General features: G+C 43.2%; 1 protein-coding gene across 1 annotated transcript in view; it reads left to right on the top strand.

The window, feature by feature from the left end:
- ENG (endoglin) overlaps window positions 1–14,209 on the top strand; it is a 45,538-nt gene that overhangs the window by 19,185 nt on the left and 12,144 nt on the right. Inside the window, exon 3 of the mRNA XM_007475049.3 lies at window positions 10,064–10,204. Within this exon, the coding sequence (XP_007475111.2) occupies window positions 10,064–10,204 (141 nt within the window). The remainder of the gene's footprint in view (window positions 1–10,063; window positions 10,205–14,209) is intronic.

The raw sequence follows: 14,209 nt of genomic DNA, 5'->3' as shown, positions 1-14,209 counted from the left end.
AGCCAGGCCTAGAGGTGGGAGATAGGGGTTCAAATGTGGCCTCAGACACTTCTTAACTGCATGATCCTGGGCAAGTCACTTAACCCCATTTGCCTAGTCCTTACCCTTCTGTCTTAAGAATATTACTTAAAAAGAAAGTTGAAGGGGGGGGAGGGAGGGAGAGAGAAGGAGGGAGATGTGGGGAAAGGAGGAGGAGAGAGAGAGAGAGAGAGAGAGAGAGAGAGAGAGAGAGAGAGAGAGAGAGAGAGAGAGCTCCAATTACAACACAGAGCCAAGGTGCTGAGTGATTTGCCCAGTCATAAAGTAATAAATTATTTTTAAAATAAAATAATCATTTATTTTAAAATATTTTGAGTTCCAAATTCTCTTCCTACCTCTTGCTGCTCTCCTACCCATTGAGAAGGCAAGAAATTCAATACCAATTATACATGTGAAATCATATTAAATGCATTTCCATATTATAAAGATTGCCAAAAAAAACAAAAAAAGAAAGAAAACTAAAGAAAGTGAAAAAGGTATGCTTCAGTCTGCATTCAGAGTTCATCAGTTCTCTCTCTGGAGGTAGATGGTATTTTTAAAAATCACGAATCCTTTGGAACCAGAGGAGCTAAGTCTTTTGCAGTTGATCATCATACAATGTTGCTGTTACTGTGTACAGTGTTCAGATTCTTCTCACTTCACTTTGCATTGGTTCATACAAGGCTTTCCAGGTTTTTTGAAAGTATCCTTCTTGTCATGTCTTATAGCACATTAGTGTTCCAACACAATCATATCAGAACTCCTTCAGCCACTCCCCAATGGATGACTTTCCCCTCAGTTTCCAATTCCTTGCTGCTATAAAGATTTTTTGTACAAATAGACCCTTTCCTCCTTCCTCTGATCTCTTTGGGACACAGACCTAGTAGTGGGTCAAAGGGTTTGCCCAGTCTTGTATCCCTTTGGGCACAGTTAGTTCTAAATTGTTCTTTAGAATGGCTGGGTCAGTTCACAACTCCACCAATAGTATGGCCATTAATTATGGCTACTCTGTTAAAGACAAGATTTAAATATAGATTTTCCCAGCTTAGAGGTCAGTTCTCTGACTACTACACTATGTTGCCAGCTGATGCAATAATAATAATAATGATGATGATAAAAATAATAGCTAAAATAATTAATTAGTAATTCTATAGTACACTAAGCTTTGCAAAGTGTTTTTACAAATATTATCTCATTTAATCATGACTACAGGTGGTATCAAACTCAATAAGAAACCAGTCACTAATCTATACATAAAGACCCCCCCCCCCCAGTCTCATATTGTTGTTTTGTTTGTTATGGTTCAGTCATTTTTCGTCATGTCCTACTCTTTGTGACCTCATTTGGGGTTTTCTTGGCAAAAATACCAGAGTGGTTTGCCATTTCCTTTTCCAGTTCATTTTTAAAATGAGGAAATTGAGGAAAACAGGGCAAAGTGACTTCCTCAGGGCCACACTGCTAGGAAGTATCTAAGTCTAGATTTGAACTCAGGTCTTTATGACTCTAGACCCAGCCCTCTGTCCATTGAGCTACTTAGCTGCTCATTTTGACCCAGCTAGTATTGGGCTGAAGTCAGGAAGACTTCAGTTTCTTGAGTTCAAATCTGACCTCAGACACTTACTAGTATGAACCTGGACAAATCATTTAACCATGTTTGCTTGAGTTAGACAACAACAACATATTGACTTATCTAGGCCCCATAATGACTTAGTTGTTTTTTTTATTTTTAATTTTTTAACCCTTACCTTCCATCTTGGAGTCAATACTGTATATAGGCTCCAAGGCAGAAGAGTGGTAAGGGCTAGGCAATGGGGGTCAAGTGACTTGCCCAGGGTCACACAGCTGGGAAGTGTCTGAGGCCAGATTTGAATCTAGGACCTCCTGTCTCTAGGCCTGGCTCTCAATCCACTTAGCTGCCCAGCTGCCCCCATGACTTAGTTTTAAAATGTAATGTTACTATGTTTTATTGTATTTTTATTTATTTTGTTAAATATTCCCCAATTTCATTTTATTCTTATTGAGGTCCACACTTCCATGTTTGACATCTCTGTTCATGACAGCCCTGTAAGGTGTCATTATCATCTCCATTTTACAGATAAGGAAACTGAGGCAAGTAGATTTTACGTCACTTGCCCAGTATAGCTAGCTAGTATGTAATGGAGGCTAAATTTGAACTCCTGAGGACAAGTACAGTATTCTATCTACTGCGACATCCTCTTACCATGGGGGGGGGGGGGGAATATGTTCCGAAACATCTTCTCATCCTCACAATGACCCTTGTCAGGTTATTGGGAAAGGGATTGTCAGTGGGGTTGCATAATATTCTACTAAAGAAGACTGCAGGAGGCAGCTGGGGAGTACATTGGATAGAAAACCAGGTCCGGAGTCAGGAGGTCCTGGTTCAAATCTGGTCTCAGGCACTTCCTAGCTGTGTGACCTTGGGAAGTCACTTAACCCCTATTATCTAGCCTTGTTGCTCTTCTGTCTTAGAACTAAGGCAGAAGGTAAGGTTTATAAAAGAAATAAAATACAATAAAAATAGAGTGTGTTGTAGTAGGCTGTGTGGATAGTGCATAGAGCATTGGACTTAGAGTCTGACCTGAGTTCAAATAGAGCCTCAGATACTTCCTAGTTGTGTGACCTTGGACAAGTCACTTAACCCCCATTGCCTAACCCTTATCATTCTTCTGCCTTAGAACTAAGAGAAAGGGTAAAGGTATAAATAAAATAAAATTAAAATAAAGCATGTTGCAAGAGGCAATATGGACGATACATAGAGCATTGGTCTTAGTCAGGAAGGCCTGAGTTCAAATCTAACCTCAGATACTTAGCCAGTCAACTCTTTTAATCTTTCTTGTCTTCCATTTTCTCATCAATAAAACAAAGATAACAATAGTACCTCCCTTTCAGGGCTCTTGTGATGACAAATTGTAGCGCATTTTGCAAACCTTTAAGCATTCTAGAAATGCTAGCTATTATAATTATTAATAATAATTTTTAAACCCTTACCTTCCATCATAGAATCAATACTGTATAGTGGTTACAAGACAGAAGAGTGGTAAGAACAACTAAGATATGTCCAAGGGCAGATTTGAACCCAGGATCTCCCAGTCCACTGAGCCAACCAGTTGCCCCCTATTCTTTTATTACTTTTTTTTTTTAAACCCGTACCTTATCAATACTGTGTAAGGTAGAAGGTTGGGGGGGGGGGGTTTAAGGGCTAGGGGTTAAGTGACTTCCCAGGGTCACATAGTTAGGAAGTGTCTGAAGCTAGATTTGAACCCAGGACCTCCTGTCTCTGAGCCACCCCGCTGCCCACTATTATTATTTCATTATATATATAATTAATTTTACTTTTTTACATTTTACATTACTTTTGAGTATGAGGCTACCTATGTAGCGCACTTTGGAAAACCTTCCAATGCCCTACGCATAGGACCTGTCACGGCTGTTCCCATTGTCCTGATGAGAATACCGAGCCCAGTGAGGCACAGTGGCAGAGCCCGGCTGGTTCGAAAGAGCTGCCTTTCTTGCCGGCATCCTGCGGCTTCCCTGGAGGGCTCCGAGTCCCGGGCCTGGCGGGCGGCAGCAGTTCGCGGTGTCTGGCCGGGGGCTCACAGACAGCTGGCTCCTGGCTGGGCTCGGGTGGGAGGGGGCCTGGAAGAGGAGAGGGAGGAGGAGCGGCCTCCTGGCTCCACTCGTAGAAGAATTACTGGAAGCCGCTTTCTATAAGTGACTCCCAACGCGCGGGGGACGCAGAGACAAAATCCCCTTTCCCGCAGTTGCCGGGTCCATCAACAATGGTCTCTGGAAAACACAGGCAACAAAAATAGAAACGGAGGCCCCGCATGGCCAGGGGGAGGGAGGGAACCCCGGGTCAGGCCGGGGCCCAGAGCCCGAGTCTGGCGCTCCGGACGTCACATGAGCCTCGCCAGGCTCGCAGGAGGAGGGGGAGGGAGGCCGTGGCTCCCCAGACGAGTGGGGTTTCTTCTCAGGGCCGGAGAGGTGGGTGGAGGACAAGGGGAGCTGCCTGGCGCGGCGGAGAAAGGGGAGCTCTTTTCCCAGAACTCACTCTGCCGTGGGGGCAAATAGAGGAAAAATTTGTAATCTGGCCAGTCAGGAACTGGTGGCTTGGGAACTCCATCCACCAAAAGACATCACAACAAAGAGCGTAGGATTATGGGATCATAGAATTGGAAGGAGAAGGGACCGTGTAAAAAATAACATAAATTTAAAAAGTTTAAAAATTTTAAAATAACATGAATTTACTTTTAATAATAAACATATTTCATGTGTAACCCAGGTGAAATTGTTTGTCATCTCCGGGAGGGGGGAGGGAAGAGGGGAGGGAGAGAACATGAATCCATGGAACCATGGGAAAATAGCCTAAACCAATCAATCAATCAATCAATTTGAAATTACAAATAAAGATATCTATCAGGAATTTTTGGAGAAGATTATGTACATTTCCACATAAACCTATGTTCTTGAGACCCAAATTCTGCTCCTTGTCCAGTGAGACCAAATCATCTGCCCTCACCCCATCTCCTCAGCAAGGCATGCTCACCCTTGGGATTGTCACTGTGCTGGGCAACCTGAATGTTCTCTTTCTCTTTGTTTTTTTTTAAAATAATGTTTTATCTTCATTATATTTTAATGACAAATTTCCACACAAGTTTTCCAAAGTTTTATGATTCATGTTGTCTCCCTCCCCTCTTCCCTCCTCTCTCTCTGACCTGACAAGCAATTCAACCTGGGTTATACATCTATTATCACATAAAACCCATTTCCCTATTGTTCCTTTTTGTAATAGAGTAATCTTTTAAAACCAAAACCCCAAATCCTATGCCCAAATAAACAAGTGCTAAGGCCCATGTTTTTTCTCTCTTTCTCTTTGGAGAAAGGGCTATCACTTGTTTCCCAGGGAGAATTGGAAAATGAGGCAGGACTTCTTTTCTTCCCAGTCCCCATCCTATCAAGACAAGTTTAAGAAAACCAAAAAATCTGTACACAAAAGGGACCATTTTGCTGCTGCTCAGTTGCTTTTCAATCATGTCTGATTCTTTGTGATCCCATTTGGGGTTTCCTTGGCAGGGATCCTGGAATAGTTTGCCATTTCCTTCTCCAGGTCATTTTGCAGATGAGGAAACTGAGTCCAACAAGGTTAAGTGACTTGCCAAGGGTCACACAGCAACTAAATGGCTGTGGCTGGATTTGAACTCAGGAAGATGGATTTTCCTAACTCCAGATCTGGTACTCTCTCCACTGTACCCCCCAACTGCCCATACAAGGCACAGTGATTTACCCTAGGTCACATAGCTGGTAAATGTCAAAGGCAAGATTTATATCCATGTCTTTCTGACACTGTTCCCTATGCTAAGCTATCACCTCTTCCTCCTACCCCCTCCCCGAATGTATTCATACATACACATGTGTCAGTCCAGTACTGGCACACACAAAAAAATAGCTCATTTACTCTAGAGATACTCTAGGCATTTCTTTTAAATTCTACTAAATTGGGGGCAGCTGGGTGTATTGAGAGCCAGATCTGGAGACAGGAGACCCTGAGTTCAAATTTGACCTTAGACATTTCCTAGCTGTGTGACCCTGGGCAAGTCACTTAACCCTTATTGCCCAACCCTTACCTCTCTTCTGCCTTGGAACCAATATACAGTTGTAAAGGGATAAAAAAGAAAAATAAGAGTTGAAAACGACTGAAATGACTGAACAACAATAACATCCAGTCTCCCTGCCTCAAGTCTCTCCCTTTTCCAATCCATCCTCTACTCAGCCAATGTATTGATTTTCCTAACATGCAAGTTTGAATATGCAATACATCAGCTTCCCTCTTTTCCACCATCCCACTCCATAAAGGTCAGTGGCTCCCTATTACCTCCAACATCAAATATAAAATCCTTTTTTGTTGTTTTTTTTTCTGCTAAAGCTTTCCACCACCTGGCCTCTTCCTGCCTTTCCAAGCTTCTTACATTTTACTCCAGGCCTGCCCTCTAGCTAAAACGACCTCCTTTCTGTTCCTTACCTACACCTCATCTCCTACCTACAAGCATTGGTCCTGGTTATTTCTCCCTCCTGCTCTCCATTCCTTTAATTTTCTGCCCCCTCAGCTCTGCCTCTTGGCTTCCTTACAAGCTCAGTTCCAATCCTCCCTCCGTCCTCTGGCCCCTCTTGCTCCCCCCTCACCAACTTCCCTCTGAGATCACCTTCCTCATGGGCAGTGTCTGTCTTTTCTCTGTATTCCCAGGTTTAGCTCAATGTCTAGCGCACGGTGGGCACTGAAACGCTTATTGACTGACTGACTATATTGTGCACGTATATAGCTAGCCACATTCCATCTCCTCTACTAGACTGGCAGCTTCCTGAGGGCAGGGCCCAAGCTTTTTCCTTTTTTCACATTCCTTGTACTTAGCACAATATTTGGCAGCTAGATGTCTCAGTGGAAGACCTGAGTTCAAATATGACCTCAGACACTTACTTGCTGTGTGACCCTGGACAAGTCACTTAACCTCTGTTTGCCTTAATCCACCAAAGAAGAAAATGGCAAGTGACGGCAGTATTTTTGTCAAGAAAACCCCATATGGGATCATGAAGTATCAGACCCGACAAAATGACTAAACAAATAGAACTTAACAAATGTTTATCAATTGAATGTCTGATAACCTGTTCTAGAGCAGAAATCCCCTTTACCACATCCCTACCTGGTGGCAATCTGGCCTCCACTACCAAGACCACCATTAATAGGATGCTCTTGGAGGCAGCCTTTTCCATGGTTGGATAGTTGGAAATTTTCTGTGTTGAGCTGAAGCGCTTCAGACATCACCATCTGGGGCCAAGCAGAACAAGAGGGCTAGCCCTTCCAGTGTGGAAGACAGCTGTCTTCTCTCCCCCTGTTCTCCAGGCTTCATAGCTCTCCTTCCTTCATTTCCAATCCTCCTTGGGGGTCACTCATCACCCTCTTTTGCCCCTTAGAACCCTCCTCCAGCCTGGCAGTCCTTCCTAAAGGCTGACACTCAGCCCTGAACTCGGTGCCCCAATCCTGAGTTTTTCATGCTCTTCTTTCTAATCCTTCTCCTACTACCATAAAGATCCTCAGTTTTGTCTCTCTTAGGAATTCCCCACGGGAGGGCCCATGCTATAGAGGTCAGTGAATACCCCCACGGTATACACCCATAACTGGGCATGCAGAAAACCCTAAATATAGACCTGTGGATTGGGTTTAATAATAGCTTGCTTTTCAAAATGGCGCCCGAGGCAGACAGTAAAAGTGTGAGACAGGAACTGATCCAGGAAAGACAATCGTTAACTTTTTAGTGTGAATATTCGTGCCTCTTGTCATCATTTTCAGTTGTGCCCCACTCTTTGTCATCCCATTTGGGGTTTTCTTGGCAAAGATACTGAATATTTTGCCATTTTCTTTTCTGATTCATTTGATAAATAAGGAAACTGAGTCAAACAAGGTTAAGTAACCCACCCAAAGTCACACAGCTAATAAGTGTCTGTGGTTAGATTTGAATTTAGTTGCTTTTTTAAGCCCTTGCCTTCCATCTTAGAATCAATACTGTATATCAGTTCCAAGGTAGAAGGGCAGTAAGGATTAAGCAATGGGGGTTCAGTGTCTTGCCCAGGGTCACCCAGCTAGGAAGTATCTGAGATCAAATTTGAACCCAGGACCTCCAGTCTCTGGGCCTGAATCTCAATCCACTGAGCCACCCAGCTGCCCCCTTGAACTCAGTTTTTCCTGACTTTAGACCCAGTGCTCTATCCACTGCATGCAGGGACGGTTACAGAAAAAGCTGGGATAATTTTTATGAACTCACACACAGTGAAGTGAGCAGAACCAGAATATTGTGCACAATCATAGCAACATTGTACAGTGATCAACGGTTTAAGATCATTCCAAAGAATTATGATGAAAAATGTCATCTACGTCCAGAGAGAGAACAAAGGAACTCTGAGTGCAATTGGAGCATAACTTTAAACTTTCTTTTTCTTGGTTTTTGCAACATGACTAATGTGGAAATGTCCTGCATGATTTCACGGGTATAATTGAGATCATATTCCTTGCCTTCTCAAAGATGGGGCTTGGATGGAGAATTCTGAATGCAAATTTAAGGAAAAATGAATGCTAGAAATCAACAAATAATTTGAGATGGGGAGAGCAGGAAAAAAAAAGGAGTTTTCCTAAAGTACTGAAAGCTTTAGTGACTTGGCCAGGATCACACAGCCAGTATGCATTGAGGCGCAGTACAGGGGTTTGGGGGAGCTGAACAATTCTTTAGCCATCATACCATAGCTGGTTCTAATCTTGTAGGGCCTACATGATTTTCTCCATTTATAGGTCAGAAAGCTGAGGTTTAGAGCAGTTAAGTGACCATGGACATACAGCTTAATAAGTACAGACATGAGATTTGAACTCAGATCTTCCTGATGGCACACTGTCATCTTTCTCTAACCTTATATAACTGGCAAATGCATTTTCATGTTGTAGACTGAACATTTTCATGTTCCAGAGTCACCCAGTAAGAAAGTGTCTGAAGGCAAATTTGAACCCAGATTCCTCCCATCTCCAGACCTGGTGCTCTACCCACTGAGCCACCTGGCTGCCCTAACCCAAATGCTACCTATTACTCTCCCCATTTATCCAAGTGAGATTTATCTAGTTATAGTGAATACCCAAAGCAGCCCCCAAAAGCCCGAGGAAGGTACAGAGGGAGACCAGGGCATCCTCTGCCTTTGTCTCCACTTGTGAGGGGGATTGTGGGCTGGTTATATGCATGTTTATTTATTCATTCAATAAGCATTTATTAAAATCCTATTGTATGCAAAGCTCTGTGCCTTGATAGAGTGGAAACAAAGCACAAAAAAAATAGTCCTTGACCTCAAGGAGTATATGCGTTCACACATACGTATACACACACACACAAATACATGTATGTATGTATGCATGCATGTGCACACACATATAATTACATGTTTATGTAGGCAACAGAAGTCTTCAAATGCTACACTTCAATACTACACACTACATACATGTATATAAGCATGTATTAATATGCCCGGATATTACACATGTACTGTATACATTTATATGTGTATACATGTATAATACAAGTCTTTTTTAACCCTTATCTTTCATCTTAAAGTCAATATTGGGTATTGGTTCCAAGGCAAAAGAATGGTAAGGGGTACACAATGGGGATGAAATGACTTGCCCAGGATTTGAACCTAGGACCTCCCTATCTAATGAGCCACCTAGTTGCCCCAACAGGGCTTTCTGAGGACCATTTAAGAGAGCTACTTCCTTCTCCACTATGGGGTAATAAGATTTAAATTTGGAAGGGATTTTAGATATTATCTAGTCCAATTCCTCTCAATGTATTAAAAAAAAATTTTTTTTTAACCCTTACCTTGTGTCCTTGTGCCCTAGAATCAGTACTAAGTATTGGTTCCAGTACAGAACAGTGGTTAGGGCTAGGCAATGTGGGGTAAGTGACTTGTCCAGGGTCACCTGGGATCAGATTTAAACTCAGGACCTCCCATCTCCAGACTTGGCTCTTTATCTACTGAGCCACCAGACTGCCCCCAATTTATTTTTAAATGCATTTGATTGGTGCCTTCTGTCTTTTTATCACAGTCAATTCAATGCCTCCCTTCAAAATGAACCTTTCTTTGTGACAAAGAAAAATAATTAAGCCAAAACATTCCAGAGGGTGACACCATTTGCCACTCTGGGCAATACTGTGCTAGAAGTCAGCTTGTCTCCCATGAACTCCCCACTCTGGTCCCACAGGAAATGAGTGGCAAAGCCAGTTTTTCTGTGCTTTCAGCTACTTTGCTTTGATAGAGAATTCTCTTAAGTTACCAGAATTCTCTTGTTAAGCAAACTGTAGAGTCAGAAGCATAAGCAGGGAGGAGGCAGGGGATCCCCACAAATGAGGGGAACCTCTCTCTCTGTACCCCCAGAATGGCAAATTTTGGCAACCATATGAACTCTGACTGCCATCTTTTCTCTGTCTCTTTTTCCCAGGATATCTCAGTCTTGGAGCTGACTATTCAGGCCCACGAGGGGAATGAGCCACAGATCCGACATGTCCAAGTCATCCTCATTGTCCAGGGTGTTATCAATCTCCTGCTGCAGGCCCCAAGAATCCCAGTCAACTTTTCCTTGGTGAGAGCTCTGGGCAAGAATGATTGGAGGGTTGGCAGGGGGCATGGATGCACCCTTTCTGGATTGGGAGGAAATACTGGCTTTCACCTTGGGGAGGGTATGTCTCTATGTCCCTGGGTCTCTGTCTTATTATTAACTGTCTCAAATCTTTTACTACTCTTTTTTGTTGTTGTTGGCCGTAGTCTTGGCTCCATCTTCCTTATAGAGCCAGGTCAAGTGAGATTATAATTGACATGATCATTAATGCCCTTTGTGACCTTAGACAAAGCACATTGCCTTTCTGTGAGTCAGTCTGCTGACTTGTCAAAGGAGGTTGGATTAGATTAGGGGGTTCTTAACCTTTTTTCTGGCATGGTGGACCCCTTTGGTGGTATAGCAGTCCATGACCTTCTCAGAATAACATTTTTAGATAAATCAAGTGAAATACGTAGGAATAAAATGGAAGCAAATTGTAATGAAAATAGCTATCAAATATTTATTTTCAAATTTCTTTTTCTTTTTTCTTTTAATTACAAATTTCTGCATAAGTTTTCCAAAGTCATATGATCCCTATTATCTCCTTCTTCTTCCCTCCCCACTCCCAGAGCAGACAAGCAATTCAATCTGGGTTATACATGTATTATCATGCAAAACACAAGAGATTTATTTTTGAAAACAAATTTGCATGCCTCAAGTGAAGAACTCCTGTTCAATGTCCCAGTGAGATGATTCTATGAAATTCTAGGCAATGCTTGAGAGTTCCTGAAAAAAAGTAAAAAAAAAAAAGCACAAACGGGAAAGATGATTATTCTCTCTTCAACTAGTGACTGCTAGGGTCTATTTTTGCCCAAACTGAACTTGAGCTTAGAGATTCCCCTAACTCTTCCTCCTTGGGTAACCCTCTAACACAGTGATGGCAGACTTTTTAGAGGGGCCTGGGGTATGAGAAATGTCCTCAGGCAAGGGAGTGGGGAGCATTCCAGCTGCACATCCCTCTGGCTTTCTAGTAACAAAGCCTGATGAACTCTATACTGGGGCAACAGCCATGCCCACAGAGAGGGCTCTGAGTGCCCCCTCTGGCACACATGCCATGGATTCACCACCACAGCTCTAACACCATCTCCATTCTTAGCCCTGGTTTTTTTTTGAACAGGGAGAAAGTGAGAGGGAAAGGGAGAGAAAGTCAGAAGACCATAGACTAAAAGAATATGTTAGAATACCAGTGTTAGAAAGGGGCTAAAAAATCATTTAGTCCATCATCCCACCTAGGACAAGAATGTTCTCTGCAGTATCTCTCACTGTTCATCTGGTTTCTGCTTAAACACTTTCCAAGGGGGCTTATTCCACTAGGCAGAACATTCTATCATTGGACAGCTCTACTGAGGAGAATCAATCAGTCAAGAAGCATATTAAAACTCCCTTACTATGTGTCCAGACGCTCTATGCCAAGTCCTGGGGATACAAAACAAAAAGAAAAGAAACAGTTCCTGCCCTCTAGAAGCTTATGTTCTAATTAAAAAGGAATGTTTACCCAGAACTGTAAAGTTAACAGGGTACTAGATAAACAGTCTCATTTGAACTCCATATCAATCCTTCTATGAAGTAGGCACCATAGGTGCTACTATCCCCATTTTACAGTTGAGGAAACTGAGGTCTGGAGACGTTTAGTAACTTGTCCTTATACACATTAGCTGATAAGTCTCAGAGGCAGGATTGAAAATTGAGGTCTTTACTGACTCTGAGTCCAATGATTTTTCCATTAGACCAAAGCTGTCCTTGGAAATCAGTTAATCTAATAGGGAAGACTGTAGAAAACAGTCAGAAGAGACAAGACACACACCCAGGAGGCATATAAGCAGTCATGCCCAGGGACAGCTGGCTAAGAGCTCAGGGAGAACAGCAAAACTGGACAGGACCCTGACAGGGTATTTATCAGCTCCTGGACTCTTCCAGACTCAATGATACTCTCCATCTCTCATAGCCAGGATTACTCCCCCACCAGCAGATATTAACAGCTGTTGTTCTCAAAGAAAACAACCTCAGAGAGGAGAGATAGAACTAGAGTGTAGAGAGACAAAGTGGAGAAAGAAAAAAGCAAAAAAAAAAAAAAAGGAACAGAGAGAAAGGAGAAGAACAAAGGGAAAGATGGTGGGGACCAGGAAGAAAAAGAATGCCACAAGAAAAATGGGAACAATGTCTGAGAGAGGATCAGAGACAGACACCAGTTCAGGAACAAGAGGGGGAATCAGCTGGACAGTAAACAGCAAATCGCTGTGGGTTCTCTCTCACCAGGAAGGTAAGGTGGCCTTGGCCACCCTGTAGTTTGCTCGCCTTGTGTCAGACCAGAAGCCCAGGTCTGGGCAGAGGCGAGTGTTCAAGGTCACTCGCTGGCAGGGCCAGGATTGGATCATGAGTGTCCTAACTGGGTGCTTTCTGCCAGATCATCCCAGGGCATTGGGAGCTACCTACTCCCTTCCCTTCGCTCTCCCTGGGCAATTTCCTTGCCTGCTGGCAGCCTGCCCCTGCCTTGGTGAGTGATCTGAGTCCTGAGCCAGCAGGGACCCGAGCATGACGCAAAGGACATAAGAAGGGGCCAGAGGCCCAGGGCAGGAAGGTGATAGCTGACTCTGGCTCAGGCTGGGGCCCTGTGCCCAGGGGAGGGGAGCAGCCAAACGCCTTCCTCTCAGCAGCTAATAATACCCTGGACCCAGAGACAATGGCAGGAGCGGTGACTGCTCTCTGATGTAACACGTGGCACTTCCACAGGGCCCTGGGCATCCCCTCTGAAGCCTGGTTCTCCAGCTGCCCAGAAAACCAGGGCCTTCCCCTAAGAAGTCCCCCTCACCTTTCTCTCTACCCTGGACCTTGATTCAGTCTGACAAACATGGGGGCCAGAAGGGGGAGGGTTAAGGAGAAACCCCAAGCCTTACCTTCCAAAAGGATGAGTAGGGAGCAGCTGGGTGGATGGAGAGCCAGACCCAGAGAAGGGAGGGTCCTGGGTTCAAATTTGAACTCAGAAACTTCCTAGCTGGGTGATCCTGGGCAAGTCACTTAACCCCCATTGCCTAGCCCTTTCCACTCTTCTGCCTTGGAACCAATATATAGTATTGATTCTAAGTCAGAAGGTAAGGGTTAAAAAAAGAAAAAGAACAAAGGGATAGATATAGTGTAAGGGGGCTTGAGCATGGAAACTCCCTGCTCCCCTTCTATAAATCAGGAAATGCTGAGAGCCAGAGGGCCTGGGTAGAGAAGCTAGGGGAAGTACTTAAGGATAAGGAAGGGTGGAAATCAATGGAAGTAGGTCCAATTGGGGGATGGAGGAGTCTCAAGACTAGGAGGAGCCTCCAGAAGTCTTCTAATCTCTTCTTCTGTTTCTGAACCACTTCAGATAGTTGTTGCTCTGTCCTCTTTTTTTTTTAACCCTTATCTTGTCTTAGAATTGATACTAAGTATCAGTTCCAAGGCAGATGATGGGTAAGGCCTAGGCAGCTGGGATTATGTCATGCCCCAGGTTACACAACTAGGAAGTGCCTAAAATCAAATTTGAACCCAGGACCTCCTGTCTCCAGGCCTGGCTCTTGTAAAATAAAATAAAATAATAATAATAATGAACTACACAAAATACAGATAGAAAAACTATTTAATATAGGTTCAAAACTTTAAAAAACTGTTTAACTTGCCAATCAGGTTCAAACTATTTGGATACTTTTGATAGAGGTAAGCAAAAGTATCCTCAGTAATGAAATGAAGCTCAAATGTGAACTTCCCTTCAGGGCCAGGCACAAGGATGCTAAAGAGATTCTTATTATAAACATAAAATGTTTATTGAAATATATAAGGATAAATAAAGGATTTCTAATTCTAAGGGATTCTCAATCCACCCAAAAAAACTCTCAGGTTCCACAAGGAACCACTTCTCCTGTGTTTCACAGGCTACACTAATCCTCCCTGATCTGACTAACCCAAATTTATACTATCTATATAAAAACTACTGCTATTATCCTTATAAATCTTAACTTTGCCTTC

The sequence above is a fragment of the Monodelphis domestica genome, chromosome 1 (genome assembly GCF_027887165.1).
Source record: "Monodelphis domestica isolate mMonDom1 chromosome 1, mMonDom1.pri, whole genome shotgun sequence".
Classification (NCBI taxonomy): domain Eukaryota; kingdom Metazoa; phylum Chordata; class Mammalia; order Didelphimorphia; family Didelphidae; genus Monodelphis; species Monodelphis domestica.
This window is presented reverse-complemented; position numbering and strand designations above follow the sequence as displayed.